Source organism: Gnatocerus cornutus, unplaced genomic scaffold, assembly GCF_029298725.1.
Source record: "Gnatocerus cornutus isolate USDA-ARS CGAHR unplaced genomic scaffold, icGnaCorn1.1 ctg00000023.1, whole genome shotgun sequence".
In the NCBI taxonomy this organism is placed as follows: Eukaryota; Metazoa; Arthropoda; class Insecta; order Coleoptera; family Tenebrionidae; genus Gnatocerus; species Gnatocerus cornutus.
The window spans coordinates 4,158,684-4,175,006 of NW_028275375.1; the positions used below are offsets into that span (position 1 = coordinate 4,158,684).

Genomic DNA, 16,323 nt, shown 5'->3' on the forward strand with positions numbered 1-16,323 from the left:
AAAATTCTGTATTTAGGTCTAAAATTTTGGATTCTGGCACAGTCGATAAAAAAGTCAAAAGCAGGAAAACCTCCAAATTGTACAACTTTGTGATGAAAATTGGCAAAGTTACGATTTTTAAAATAAAACGGTATTTTTTGAAGTCAATTTCAAAATAAAAATTTCTAAAAATTCTGATTCTTGGTCTAAAATTTTGAAATTTTGCACAGTCGATTAACAAGTCAAAAGTAGTAAAACCTTCAAATTCTACACTTTTGGGATGAAAATAGGCAAAGTTACAGAATTTAAAATAAAGTTGTGAAAATTTTAAAGTCGTTTTCAAAATAAATAGTTCTAAAAATTCTGTATTTAGGTCTAAAATTTTGGATTCTGGCACAGTCGATAAAAAAGTCAAAAGCAGTAAAACCTCCAAATTGTACAACTTTGTGATGAAAATTGGCAAAGTTACGATTTTTAAAATAAAACGGTATTTTTTGAAGTCAATTTCAAAATAAAAATTTCTAAAAATTCTGATTCTTGGTCTAAAATTTCGAAATTTTGCAAAGTCGATTAACAAGTCAAAAGTAGTAAAACCTTCAAATTCTACACTTTTGGGACGAAAATAGGGAAAGTTACAGAATTTAAAATAAAGTTGTGAAAATTTTAAAGTCGTTTTCAAAATAAATAGTTCTAAAAATTCTGTATTTAGGTCTAAAATTTTGAATTTTTGCACAGTCGATAAACAAGTCAAAAGTAGTAAAACCTTCAAATTCTACACTTTTGGGATGAAAATAGGCAAAGTTACAGAATTTAAAATAAAGTTGTGAAAATTTTAAAGTCGTTTTCAAAATAAATAGTTCTAAAAATTCTGTATTTAGGTCTAAAATTTTGGATTCTGGCACAGTCGATAAAAAAGTCAAAAGCAGTAAAACCTCCAAATTGTACAACTTTGTGATGAAAATTGGCAAAGTTACGATTTTTAAAATAAAACGGTATTTTTTGAAGTCAATTTCAAAATAAAAATTTCTAAAAATTCTGATTCTTGGTCTAAAATTTTGAAATTTTGCACAGTCGATTAACAAGTCAAAAGTAGTAAAACCTTCAAATTCTACACTTTTGGGATGAAAATAGGCAAAGTTACAGAATTTAAAATAAAGTTGTGAAAATTTTAAAGTCGTTTTCAAAATAAATAGTTCTAAAAATTCTGTATTTAGGTCTAAAATTTTGGATTCTGGCACAGTCGATAAAAAAGTCAAAAGCAGTAAAACCTCCAAATTGTACAACTTTGTGATGAAAATTGGCAAAGTTACGATTTTTAAAATAAAACGGTATTTTTTGAAGTCAATTTCAAAATAAAAATTTCTAAAAATTCTGATTCTTGGTCTAAAATTTCGAAATTTTGCAAAGTCGATTAACAAGTCAAAAGTAGTAAAACCTTCAAATTCTACACTTTTGGGACGAAAATAGGGAAAGTTACAGAATTTAAAATAAAGTTGTGAAAATTTTAAAGTCGTTTTCAAAATAAATAGTTCTAAAAATTCTGTATTTAGGTCTAAAATTTTGAATTTTTGCACAGTCGATAAACAAGTCAAAAGTAGTAAAACCTTCAAATTCTACACTTTTGGGATGAAAATAGGCAAAGTTACAGAATTTAAAATAAAGTTGTGAAAATTTTAAAGTCGTTTTCAAAATAAATAGTTCTAAAAATTCTGTATTTAGGTCTAAAATTTTGGATTCTGGCACAGTCGATAAAAAAGTCAAAAGCAGTAAAACCTCCAAATTGTACAACTTTGTGATGAAAATTGGCAAAGTTACGATTTTTAAAATAAAACGGTATTTTTTGAAGTCAATTTCAAAATAAAAATTTCTAAAAATTCTGATTCTTGGTCTAAAATTTTGAAATTTTGCACAGTCGATTAACAAGTCAAAAGTAGTAAAACCTTCAAATTCTACACTTTTGGGATGAAAATAGGCAAAGTTACAGAATTTAAAATAAAGTTGTGAAAATTTTAAAGTCGTTTTCAAAATAAATAGTTCTAAAAATTCTGTATTTAGGTCTAAAATTTTGGATTCTGGCACAGTCGATAAAAAAGTCAAAAGCAGTAAAACCTCCAAATTGTACAACTTTGTGATGAAAATTGGCAAAGTTACGATTTTTAAAATAAAACGGTATTTTTTGAAGTCAATTTCAAAATAAAAATTTCTAAAAATTCTGATTCTTGGTCTAAAATTTCGAAATTTTGCAAAGTCGATTAACAAGTCAAAAGTAGTAAAACCTTCAAATTCTACACTTTTGGGACGAAAATAGGGAAAGTTACAGAATTTAAAATAAAGTTGTGAAAATTTTAAAGTCGTTTTCAAAATAAATAGTTCTAAAAATTCTGTATTTAGGTCTAAAATTTTGAATTTTTGCACAGTCGATAAACAAGTCAAAAGTAGTAAAACCTTCAAATTCTACACTTTTGGGATGAAAATAGGCAAAGTTACAGAATTTAAAATAAAGTTGTGAAAATTTTAAAGTCGTTTTCAAAATAAATAGTTCTAAAAATTCTGTATTTAGGTCTAAAATTTTGGATTCTGGCACAGTCGATAAAAAAGTCAAAAGCAGTAAAACCTCCAAATTGTACAACTTTGTGATGAAAATTGGCAAAGTTACGATTTTTAAAATAAAACGGTATTTTTTGAAGTCAATTTCAAAATAAAAATTTCTAAAAATTCTGATTCTTGGTCTAAAATTTTGAAATTTTGCACAGTCGATTAACAAGTCAAAAGTAGTAAAACCTTCAAATTCTACACTTTTGGGATGAAAATAGGCAAAGTTACAGAATTTAAAATAAAGTTGTGAAAATTTTAAAGTCGTTTTCAAAATAAATAGTTCTAAAAATTCTGTATTTAGGTCTAAAATTTTGGATTCTGGCACAGTCGATAAAAAAGTCAAAAGCAGTAAAACCTCCAAATTGTACAACTTTGTGATGAAAATTGGCAAAGTTACGATTTTTAAAATAAAACGGTATTTTTTGAAGTCAATTTCAAAATAAAAATTTCTAAAAATTCTGATTCTTGGTCTAAAATTTCGACATTTTGCAAAGTCGATTAACAAGTCAAAAGTAGTAAAACCTTCAAATTCTACACTTTTGGGACGAAAATAGGGAAAGTTACAGAATTTAAAATAAAGTTGTGAAAATTTTAAAGTCGTTTTCAAAATAAATAGTTCTAAAAATTCTGTATTTAGGTCTAAAATTTTGAATTTTTGCACAGTCGATAAACAAGTCAAAAGTAGTAAAACCTTCAAATTCTACACTTTTGGGATGAAAATAGGCAAAGTTACAGAATTTAAAATAAAGTTGTGAAAATTTTAAAGTCGTTTTCAAAATAAATAGTTCTAAAAATTCTGTATTTAGGTCTAAAATTTTGGATTCTGGCACAGTCGATAAACAAGTCAAAAGCAGTAAAACCTCCAAATTGTACAACTTTGTGATGAAAATTGGCAAAGTTACGATTTTTAAAATAAAACGGTATTTTTTGAAGTCAATTTCAAAATAAAAATTTCTAAAAATTCTGATTCTTGGTCTAAAATTTTGAAATTTTGCACAATCGATTAACAAGTCAAAAGTAGTAAAACCTTCAAATTCTACACTTTTGGGATGAAAATAGGCAAAGTTACAGAATTTAAAATAAAGTTGTGAAAATTTTGAAGTCGTTTTCAAAATAAATAGTTCTAAAAAAACAAGTCAAGAATAGTAAAACCTCCAAATTTTAAACTTTGGTGACGAAAATTGACAAAGTTACGGAATTTAAAATAAAGTGGTGAAAATTTTTAGGTCGTTTTTAAAACGTAAATTTCTAAAAATTCTGTTTTTTGGTCCAAAATTTTGTATTTTTGCACAGTCGATAAACAAGTCAAAAGTAGTAAAACCTTCAAATTCTACACTTTTGGGATGAAAATTGGAAAAGTTACAAAATTTAAAATAAAGTGAAAATTTTTAAGTGATTTTCTTCTAAAAATTCTGATTCTTGGTCTAAAATTTTGAAATTTTGCAGTCAATTTATTAGTTATTTACGGTTCAACTAAATTATTCCTTGAACATACTGTAGAAATAATTTTTTCGATCAATCAATTTAGGAATTAGTGAATAATTTTCTTTATACGTCAATAAAATATTTATTAATGACAATTCCAAAAGCCGATCTCTATGTGGAAACGAATGAGATTCTACAAATGATAAAAAACTGAGATTCCACCTTTATAATTGATGACACAACAGTTTATGAGTTATGCATTAAATTTCTTTTTAAATGCAAACTAGTTAGTTTCTGAAAAATCGGTTTTTCTGAGACATTTCTGAGGCAAAATCGAAAATCAGAAAAAAACAAATATAAACGTGGTGTAAATAAAAAGAAAAAATATTTTGTAAAATAAATTGCAGATTTGGAATCATGGAAAAAAATGAATAGAACATTTTTGTTAGAAAATTTACTTTCAAACATTTTTATTACCTTTATTTTTGCTCTAAAATTAATGGTTTGGAAGATAAATAAGGAAAACATTTTCTGGGGGTGTTTACCCCAATTTTAAGGGATGAAGCTCCCACGTTAGGTAAGAAAACCTAAAGATTCTTTCTGCAAAGTTTCAAAACCTTAATAATTATAATTTCCCTGAACTAGAAGAAGTGGGACAGCTCAAGCACTTGCCGATGCTTACATGGAAATTCCGGAAACGCCGGAAACGCGGCGATCTTCGAACCCTTCCGGAGGCCTGGCGTGTCGTTGATAATCCCATCTCTGTGGCGAAGTCCCCGGCGAAGGGTCAGTAGTACTCGATCTAGCGTTTTTCGAAGAGGGCCGTACATTTTCGTACGGACTTCCTATATCCGAATCGGTGTTAGGCAAAGTCGGAAACGGATGACTGATGCTCTCACCGTCACTATCCACTATCGTGATCCCCCTTTTATGCCCTTCAAAAAAAATCCCTTAAAAAACCTCCCTCAACCCCCAAAACCTACTTTTCAAAATCCCCATGATCTCCTGCGAAGCCTGCGCGGTGTTAAACTGACTCAACAAATCCATAACGGTGTAATTATAAGAATCCCTGATGGCGGTGTTGACGCCGTGCTCCAGCAGCGTCCGCACCACCTCCACCTTCCCGCACAGCGCCGCTTCGTGGAGCGCCGTCCCCGACTTGGTCCGCATGTTCACGCTGAAACCGGCCCTCAATAGCACCTCCACTACGGCTCTGAAATCCATGGATTAATTGACTAAATGGTGTACACCTGTGGTGATGCTTGCGAATGGCAACGCATTAGAGAACGGTGGATGAGCTGCAATATGTGGAGCGATGGCATGTGTATGCAATCTGGTTTCGCGTTCGCATGGCAGCACACGCATATTGCGTACATAACACACCGAGGGACGGCGGGGGCGGCTGGGGGCACAATGCCGAAGCCGACGGGGGGCCGGAATTCAACTTGCGCCCAGTAGGAAGAGCAGGGCGTTCATTATAATCCCCGTAGTTAACCGTTACAACGTTAAAAAAAAGACGAAATGGTGTGGAAGTTTTTTGATGGGATTCGGCGGAGTTGATAATCAAGGCGAAAGTAGCAAAACCTCCAAATTTCAGTGTTTTAGGATAAAAACTGACGAAGTTACGCATCGAAATAGTAACTAAATAGCCTTCGGATATCAATGGAGTCTCGCTTTTTTGTGATCCGCCTAATTATAATATCAACAATTTGAAAGAACAAGCGAAATTGTGTAAAAATTTATAAAAATTCAATTTGTTGCCCTAAAATTTTTGACTTTAGTACAATAGATAAACAAATGAAAAGAAGTAAAACCCCCAAATTTCACTGTTTTAGGAATAAAACTAGTAAAATTACGGAATTGAATATAAAATAGTAGAAATTTTTGGTTCGCCTTCTAAACAAAAATTCCAAAAAAAAATCGAATTCTTGCTCCAAAATTTTGGAATTTAGCACAACTGATAAACAAGCGAAAAGTAGTAAAACCTCCAAATTTCATTAAATTAGGAGTAAAACTAGTAAAATTACAGAATTTAATGAAAAATAGTAGAAATTTTTAGTTCATCTTCAAAACCAAAAATTCCAAAAAAAATCCAATTCTTGTTCTAAAATTTTAGAATTTAGCACAGATGATAAACAAGTAAAAAGTAGTAAACCCTCCAAATTTCACAGTTTTAGGAGTAAAATTAGTACAGTTACGGAATTTAATGTAAAAAATTAGAAATTTTTTGCTCGTCCTAAAAACAAAAATTCAAAAAAAAAAATCTAATTCAGGCTCTACAATTTTGAAATTTACCACAGTTGATAACAAGCGAAAAGTAGTAAAACCTTGAAACTTCACTAAATTAGGAGTAAAACTAGTAAAATTCCGGAATTTAATAAAAAACAGTAGAAATTTTTGGTTCGTCTTTAAAACAAAAATTCCAAAAAATTCCAATTCTTGCTCTAAAATTTGGGAATTTAGTAGATGATAAACAAGTGAAAAGTAGTAGAACCTCCAAATTTCACTGTTTTAGGAGTAAAATTAGTAAAATTACGGAATTTAATGTAAAAAAGGAGACATTTTTTTGTTCATCTTAAAAACAAAAATTCCAAAAAAATCTAATTCAAGCTCTACAATTTTGAAATTTAGCACAGTTGATAAACAAGCGAAAAGTAGTAAAACCTCCAAATTTCACAAAATTAGTAGTAAAAATAGTAAAATTCCGGAATTTAATAAAAAACATTAGAAATTTTTGGTTCGTCTTCAAAACAAATATTCCAAAAAAAATCCAATTCTTGCTCTAAAATTTTGGAATTTAGCACAGATGATAAATAAGCGAAAAGTACTAAAACCTCCAAATTTCAGTGTTTTAGAACTCAAACTGGTAAAATTACGGAATTTAATTTAAAAAAGTAGAAATTTTTGGCTCGTCTTAAAAACAAAAATTCCAAAAAAATCTAATTCTTGCTCCAAAATTTCGGAATTTAGCACAGTTGATAAACAAGTCAAAAGTAGTAAAGCCACTAAATTTCACTGTTTTAGCACAAAAGATAGTAAAATTACGGAATTTAATAAAAAAAAAATAGAAATTTTTTGTTGGTCTATAAAACAAAAATTCTAATTTTTGCTCTAAAATTTTAGAATTAAGCACAGTTGACAAACAAGTAAAAAGTGGGAAACCCTCCAAATTTCACCGTTTTAGGCGTAAAACTAGTAAAATTATAAAATTTAATAAAAAATAGTTGAAATTTTTGGCTCGGCTCCAAACAAAATGTCTAAAAAAATTCTAATTCTTGCTCTAAATTTTTCAGATTAAGCACAGTTGATAAACAAGTGAAAAGTAGTAAAACCTCCAAATTTCACTGTTTTAGAAGTCAAATTAGTAAAATTACGGAATTTAATGTAAAAAAGTAGAAATGTTTTGCTCGTCTTTAAAACAAGAATACCAAAAAAAAAATTAATTCAGGCTCTACAATTTTGAAATTTAGCACAGTTGATAAACAAGTGAAAAGTAGTAAAACCTAGAAAATTTCACTGTTTTATGAGTAAAACTAGCAAAATTTCGGAATTTAATAAAAAATAGTACAAATTTTTGGTTCGTCTTCTAAACAAAGATTCTAAAAAATTCTAATTGCTCTAAAATTTCGGTTTTTAGCACAGCTGATAAGCAAGTGAAAAGAAGTTAAACCTCCAAATTTCATTGTTTTAGGAGTTCCAAATTTCACTGATTTAGAAAGAAAATTATTAAAATTACGGAATTTAATGTAAAAAAAGTACAAATTTTTGGCTTGTCTTAAAAACAAAAATTCGAAAAAAAATTAATTCATGCTCTAAAATTTTTGAATTTATCACAGTTGATAAACAACTGAAAAGTAGCAAAACCTCCAAATTTCACTGTTTTAGGAGTTCCAAATTTCACTGATTTAGAAAGAAAATTAGTAAAATTACGGAATTTAATGTAAAAAAGTCGGAATTTTTGGCTCGTCTTAAAAACAGAAATTCGAAAAAAATCTAATTCTTACTCTAAAATTTTGGAATTAATCACAGTTGATAAACAACTGAAAAGTAGCAAAACCTCAAAATTTCACTGTTTCAGGAGTAAAACTAGTAAAATTACGGAGTTTAACAACAAATTGTAGAAATTTTTAATTCGTCTTCTCAACAAAAATTCCGAAAAAATTCTAATTTTTGCTCAAAAAATTTTGAAATTTAGCACAGTTGAAAGACAAGTGAAAACAGTAAGTCCTCAAAATTTCACAGTTTTAAGACGAAAACTGCCGAAGTTACAAAATAGTCCACTAAATGGCCCTCCAAAATTGGCGAAGCTCTCTTTTTTCGTGGTCGTCGCTTTATCAAAGTTAAAAACGCGGAACGGTGACACATTGATTTTTAGAAGTAGGAAGGCCTTTGTCGAACCGGAAGAATTGCCGCCTGGATCAAATTCAGGGTCAGTCGATCAACCCCCTCGAGAAAAAACTGCGATGCACCTGCAGTCAGGCATTGGGGTGTTTCTGTGCAACAGCTCGTTTAGCGTGCACACCTATGAGCAACAATAAATGCGAATTGTGTCCGCTAGAACGGCGATCGGCGCTTCATGCATCGTCGGTAATTAAGGGAGGCGGCGATGTTCATTTATGAATAGCTTACTTGTGGCCATTCCTGCTGGCCAAATGCAGCGGCGTGTGCGGGTAGACCGTATCAGGCGCGGCCCTCTTCAAGCACTGCACCAAGCTGGGATCGGTCCTCACCAGAAGCTCCACCGTCTCCAGGCGCCCATACTGCGCCGCCAAATCCAGTGCGGTTTCGCCCCTGCAATTCCGGATTCCCGGATCACAGGCGTGCTCCAACAACAAAGAAACGACCGTCGTGTGACCGTACTGGGCGGCGCAATGTAGCGCCGTTTCGTCGTCTTTGGTCTGCGAACAAATCAAAATAAGAAGAAAACTCCAACTATCGGCAAGTCACTTAATTGAATATAACGAGCAAAGTTTGGAGAAAAGGAAAAGAGTGTTCTTCAGAGTCGAGTTTAGTTTTAAATTTTAAATAGGCAAAGCTGTCTGTCGGCGGCAGCTACGCCTCGAGCCGGTGGCATCCAAATTAAGCGTCGCTCCAGAGGACACGGCGTGGAATTGAAAAGATCAGGCCGAGTTGCCGGAGTTTTACAATAACAGAGTGACAAACACCATTCCGACTCGCCACAGATACACAAAGAATGACGGACGGCGGAAGTCAAATATGCCTCGTCTTAAGGGTGTACTGTAGTCGCTACCAAATACCGTGTGTATGACTTAATTGGGGTCTTAACTGCACATAGGGACAAGACAACTACAATATTTGCTTCTTAACCTTTACACTGCTCGGCCCGGAAAAATCCGCAAAATAATAATTCGCTCAAACTGCTCCGAGCGGATATATTCGCATTGATTAACAAGTGGTCAACTGCTCAAAACGTAATTTTTTGAAGACGCAAGTATGGTTATCTACCTCAGAGGAATACATAGTCACAATGGCTTTAATTTTTTTAAATACATTTTTTTTACCGTTCCCTGCTCAGAGCGTATATATCCGTCTACGACTAAAATTCATTTGAAATCTATTCCATGCATCTTTTTATCCACGCAGTTTAAAAGTAGATACGAACTAAGGGCCAGGTAATATTACCATAATAATCAGCTCTCATCTCAATGTTACCTTGTTTAATATATTGACGTTATGGAAAATTAAAATCTCTATGAACATTTGTAAAACTAGTTAATCGGCCAAGTGCTCAAGACGTTAATATGCGCTAAGGCAGATCACCGATCAACTGCTCGGAACGTATATTGTCGCAGGAGCTAACAAACCGCGCAGAGTTACAAAATTTTCCAAAAAACATTGCGCAGTGAAAAGGTTAAATTGAAAGGTTCCAAACAATCCGTGCTCAATATCTCGGAAACTATTACAGATATTGAGATGCGGATTGCGGCAGCGTTTTTCTCGCAATTTTTTACATAAAAAATAGTTCTTTGATTTTTCAAAAATCGAAAATTGGAGTTTTTCGCGAAAATTCATGACTAAAACTACGCCAAATTTCTGATGTCGATATCTCGATTATTTTTTTGGAGGAAACTTGAATTTTTATACATCAGTGCACGCCGAATTTTCCGCAGATTCCAAATATGGGATTGAAATTTAGATCTGACAACAAATAACTGAGTTATGGCTGATCAAAGTTTCGGGAATTGATTTTCATTTTTCCTAATTTTTAAACTTAAATATCTCGGAAACTATTAGATATATTGAGATGCGGTTTGCACCATTGTTTTTCTCGGCGCATTTTACGTAAGGAAAAGTTCTCAAAAGCCCAAAATTCGATAGTTAATTTTTCGGGAAAAAAAATTTTGACTCAAACGATAAAAAATTTTCAATTTTTTTATTTTTAGCCAAAACTTGTAAACTATTTGTCCGATCGGTCTCAAATTTGGCCACTAGATAGATTTCGAGCTCCTCTTTTGACTGATGTATAATTCAAAGCTATTAAACGACGTTTTCATTTTGAAAACATTGATTGAAAATCACCCTTAAATGACGTTATCAAAACAGTTTTTGGCCAATGCCTCGTCTATTTATTAAACAAACTCAACAAATTTGGGTCTCATTTTACGCAGAATGTCACGCTGAATCCAAAAACATAAGAATTTTTTAATTTTCGTCAACAACTACCTGAGTTACGGTCGATTGAATTTTTGAGTTGTCGCCAAAGGACCAAATTTTTGAAGGTTCAAAACAATTCGTGCTCGATATCTCGAAAACTATTCCAGATATTGGAATGCGGTTTGCGGCATCGTTTTTCTCGCGATTTGTTACATAAAAAATAGTTCTTTGATTTTTCAAAAATCGAAAATTGGAGTTTTTCGCGAAAATTCATGGCTAAAACTATGCCAAATTTCTGATGTCGATATCTGGATTATTTTTTAGAGGAAACTTGAGTTTTTATACATCGGTGCACGTAGAATTTTCCGCAGATTCCAAATCTGGGATTGAAATTCAGATCCGACAACAAATAACTGAGTTATGGCCGATCAATATTTCGGAAAGTTGATTTTCATTTTTCCTCATTTTTCGTAATTTTTAAAGTTAAATATCTCCGAAACTATTTGAGATATTAAGATGCGGATTGCGCCATTGTTTTTCTCGGCTCATTTTACATAAGAAAAAGTTCTCAAAAGCCCAAAATACGATAGTCGATTTTTCGCGAAAAAAAAATCCGACTCAAACGATGAAAAATTTTCGATTTTTTTATTTTTGACCATAACTCGTAAACTATTTGTCCGATCGATCTCAAATTTGGCCAGTAGATAGACCTCGAGCTCCTCTTTCGAATGATATACAGGGTGTTTAAAAAATGGCGGACCAACTATTCACTACGTGAATCTTCAGATAACAACTAGTAGCTAAATTATTTTTTTTCAGTTATTGAACGCTTCGTTGGAAATCTACAGCCACTTAAAGGGGCGCTAATTGTGACACAAAATTTTTCTTATGATGAACTCAAGGTTTACAAAATTCTACTAGAGTTCATGTTTTGGGTGACATTTACATACTTACAGTCTTTAAATGCCTAAAATGTTGAAACAAATCGTTATTTTGCACTTTTAAAATTAAGCTCAAAAGCGCAAAATTAATCTGGCAACATTTCACTTCAAGAATTCAGTAATTATTTGTTGCCTAGTGCCTGACAATAACCATTTTTTGAGAAAAGTCAAAAAATTTTAGGTGTCACAGACTAGAGGAGTTTATTTCTCTAGAATACTTTTCAACGAGTTTATCAACGTCAAGGTATATCAACGTACGTGAAACGGGCCGATTCGAACCAAATTTATCAGGATCATGGACGACCCAGAACTATTCGCACACCAAGAAAAGAACAAAAAATGGCTCTTGATCTACTTTGTGACTTTTACTGGTCAGGTGTTATCAAAGCTAAACCATAGTAACCAATTATATGATTTATTAATAATTGTAGTGTTGCTCTGGTCACAAAATTATAGTAATAATAATAATAATAATAATTTCCAAAAAAATAGAACAGTGTTGCCGTTTTTCGCAATATTTAAACTTATATTGTTCCCGTACAAAGCTTCAAATAAAAATTTTAAGCAGCTTTTCTAATTCACAGTGTCTTAGAGTTTGACGTTCTTATCAGTTGGTCCGCTATTTTTTGAACACCCTGTATAATACGAATGTATTAAACGTCGTTTTTACATTGAAAATCACTCCAAAATGACCACTTCCAAACAGTTTTTGGTCAATACCTTGTTTATTTCTTAGGCAAACTCAACAAATTTTGACTCATTTTACGCAGAATGTCACGCTGAATACAAATCTGGAATTTACATTCAGATCCGACAACAAATAACTGAGTTATGACCGTTTGAATTTTTGGGTGGTTGCCAGAGAGAGATTTTTTACATAAGAAATAGTTTTTAGATTTTCCAATAGTCGAAAGTTGGAGTTTTTTGCGAAAATTCATGATTAAAACTATGCCAAATTTCTCATATCGATATCTCGCTTATTTTTAGAGTAAATTTGAGTTATTATACATCAGTGTACGCAGAATTTTCCGCAGATTCCAAATCTAGAATTTAAATTCAGATCCGACTACAAATAACCGAGTTATGGCCGATCAAAGTTTCGGATAGTTGATTTTCATTTTTTCCTGATTTTTAAAGTTAAATATCTCGGAAACTATCAGAGATATTGAGATGCGGTTTGCTCCATTGATTTTATCGCTCATTTTACGTGAGAAAAGTTCTCAAAAGCCCAAAATTCGATAGTCGATTTTTCCCGAAAAAAAAATCCGACTCAAACGATGAAAAATTTTCAATTTTTTAATTTTTGGCCATAACTCATAAACTATTTGTCCGATCGATCTCAAATTTGGCCAGTTGATAGATTTTGAGCTCCTCTTTCGATTGATGTATAACACAAAGGTATTAAACGTTGTCTTCACCTTAAACGCAGTGATTGAAAATCACTCCAAAATTACCTCTTCAAAATAGTTTTTGGCCGATGCCTTGTTTATTTATTAAGCAAACTCAACAAATTTCGGCTCGTTTTACGCAGAATGTCAAGCTGAATGCAAAACCGCAAGAATTTTTAATTTTCGTCAACTTTTAACTGAGTTATGATCGTTTGAATTTTTGGGTTGTCGTCAGAGGGCCAAATTTTTGAAGGTTCGAAACAATTCGTGTTCAACATCTCAAAAACTATCGCAGATATTGAGATGCGGTTTGCGCCATCGTTTTTATCTCAATTTTTTACATAAAAATAGTTCTCAGATTTTCGAAAAATCGAAAGTTTGCAGTTTTTCGCGAAAATTCATGACTGAAACTATGCCATATTTCTGATGTCGATATCTCGTTTATTTTTTGAGTTATTATACATCCGTGTGATGTCGGCACCTGTCATAAATAACAAAATTTAAGAATCAAGTACTGGTGGCAGATCACCGTCGCAATTAAAGAATCCGGCCGCCGCCACTGTACGCTTAATCCTCGCCCAAACCTTTTAAACTAAAGCTTTTCATAAAGCAGCTCCAGTCTTAATTTAAAATATTTATCTTTGCACAAAGTCGCTAATATTTCGTTGTGACGGCGTCAAATCCGCGAGCTTTGTCACTTCCCCAAATAATCCTTTCATGCGGCAGCTTTATTTGCGAATCGACTAATGTCTGGATGGGCACTCGTGTCGGCACTCCGCCCGGTAATTAAGATAGTGGATGACGCGACATTGACAGTCGAAAGGTCGTTCAAGTGGCCAACGTGAAAGGGATCACCGGACCATTTATACGGCCCGATGGTGATTAATCTGTACAAACGGACCCTTCTTGCGCTGCCAATCACGTCGATTGCTTGTTTGACTTGCTCCGCCAATTCACTTGACGCGAGACTTATTAGACCGATTTCCCGTTTACAACGGAAAAACGACAACGGGATGACTGATGATATTAATATTCATCGATGGTGAGAAATGCTGCGGGGAAAACAGACGATTCGTTTCCTTTCGCAGGCGAGAGGTGGTAATTAATGCGATGGAAACGTGCAATTTCACAGCGGTCACAAATACAAGTGGCGACGTCACCAATAATCGCTTCTTGAGCATAACTTTTATGAATTTTCTACAACAATCAATACAACGAAACGAAAACTGTTTGCTTGCATTAAATATTCAATGGTGAATGCAGCTGGGAAACTCAAGTTCGCGGCGAACAATGCTTTCCTGTTTTAAATAATAAATGTGGGTGACTAATATGCTTAAAAATAGTAAAGCACTTACATGTACTATGCTATACAAACATTTCTTTTCCAAATAAAAAAAAGCGGAGGCCGCAAAAAATGTAAGGGTTTACTTATTCTAAATAAAAATTAAATAAAAACAAAAGTACGTGCTGCAGATTTGAAATCAGTTGGCAGCACTGTTCAATGTCATTATTAATTTAAAGACGCTTTGACATAAACAGACTTTCTTAAAATAAAAATTTCAAAGTTCGTTTATCATTCTGTATAAATTTCTGATTCATGATATTTTACAATTAATCATCAAATTAATTATTACATTGCAATTCATAAAGAGCCATTTAGTAAATTTGTCGAGGGATTTTCCGGTGCAATTATTAATTAATTAGCAACAATTTAAGTAATTTTTATGTAGGATCGTTTTCCCTGTTATTCTATCAAAACATAAAGGAAATTGTGCGTATCACTTCTTTTTAATTGAAGGTCGTTCAACAGATAATAATGCAAATTGCGTTTTTACTTTGTCTCTGAAACACAATGCCACATGAAAATGTTGACCTTCTGGAATATCTTAACAATTTTTGGAGCTAATTAGTGAAGACGGATTTGAAGAAGAGCTCACGGTTTTTCGCTATGGTTTTACTCGCAGTTTTTTAACTAAGAATTAATTTTTAGATTTCCCAAAAATCGTAAATTTGATTTCTTCAAACCCAATTTATGACTAAAACTATGTCAAACTTTTATTGTCGACATCTCGCTTATTTTTGCGTTATTATAGCTCATTTCATGCAGAATTTTCCGCATAACTGAGTTATGTCAATAACTGAGTTATAGCCGATCAAAGTATCGGATAGTTGATTTTCATTTTTCCTAATTTTTCTTGATTTTTAAAGTTAAATATCTCGGAAATTATCAGAGATATTAAGATGCGGTTTGCGCCATTGTTTTTCTCGGCCCATTTTACGTTAGAAAATTTTCTCAAAACCACAAAATTCGATAGTCGTTTATTTGCGAAAAAAAAATCCGACTCAAACGATGAAAATTTTTATTTATTTTTTTTTTCCATAACTCGTAAATTATTTGTCCGATAGATCTCAAATTTGGCCAGTAGATAGATTTTGAGCTCCTCTTTCGACTGATGTAGCACACAAATGTATTAAACGTCGTTTTCACCTTGAAAACAGTGATTGAAAATCACCCCAAAACGACGTCTCCAAAACAGTTTTTGGCGAATGCCTCTTTTATTCTTTAAGCAAGCTCAAGAAATTTGGTCTCATTTTACGCAGAATGTCACGCTGAATCCAAAGCCGCAAGAATTTTAAATTTTCGTCCGCAAATAACTAAGTTGCGGCCGTTTGAATTTTTGGGTTGTCGCCAGAGGGCCAAATTTTTGAAGGTTCAAAACAATTCGTGCTCAATATCTCGGAAACTATTTCAGATATTGGGATGCGGTTTGTCCCGTCGTTTTTCTGGCGATTTGTTACATAAAAAACAGTTCTTACATTTTCCAAAAGTCAAAAATTGCAATTTTTCGCGGAAATTCATGGCTAAAACTATGCCAAATTTCTGATGTCGATATCTCGATTGTTTTTTGGAGGAAACTTGAGTTATTATACATCAGTGCACGCAGAATTTTCCGCAGATTCCAAATACATGATTGAAATTCAGATCCCACCACAAATAACTGAGTTATGGCCGATCGAAGTTTCGGAAAGTTGATTTTCATTTTTCCTTATTTTTAAAGTTAAATATCTCGAAACTATTAGAGATATTAAGATGCGGTTTGCGCTAATGTTTTTCTCGGCTCATTTTACGTAAGAAAAAGTTCTCAAAAGCCCAAAATTCGATAGTCGATTTTTCGCGAAAAAAAAATCCGACTCAAACGATGAAAATTTTTCAATTTTTTAATTTTTGGCCATAACTCGTGAACTATTTGCCCGATCGATCTCAAATTTGGCCACTACATAGATTTTGAGCTCCTCTTTCGACTGATGTATAATTCAAAGCTATTAAACGTCGGTTTCATTTTGAAAACAGTGATTGAAAATCACCCTAAAATGACGTT

The 16,323-nt window shown here is 32.6% G+C and overlaps 1 protein-coding gene across 1 annotated transcript in view; it reads right to left on the reverse strand.

The window, feature by feature from the left end:
* Positions 1-16,323, reverse strand: part of LOC148166458 (ankyrin repeat and sterile alpha motif domain-containing protein 1B-like) — a 36,931-nt gene that overhangs the window by 14,145 nt on the left and 6,463 nt on the right. The window contains exons 4-6 of the mRNA XM_088048603.1: positions 8,629-8,897; positions 4,983-5,212; positions 4,682-4,934 (exon numbers count right to left, since the gene is read on the reverse strand). Of these exons, the coding sequence (XP_087904729.1) occupies positions 4,682-4,934; positions 4,983-5,212; positions 8,629-8,897 (752 nt within the window). The remainder of the gene's footprint in view (positions 1-4,681; positions 4,935-4,982; positions 5,213-8,628; positions 8,898-16,323) is intronic.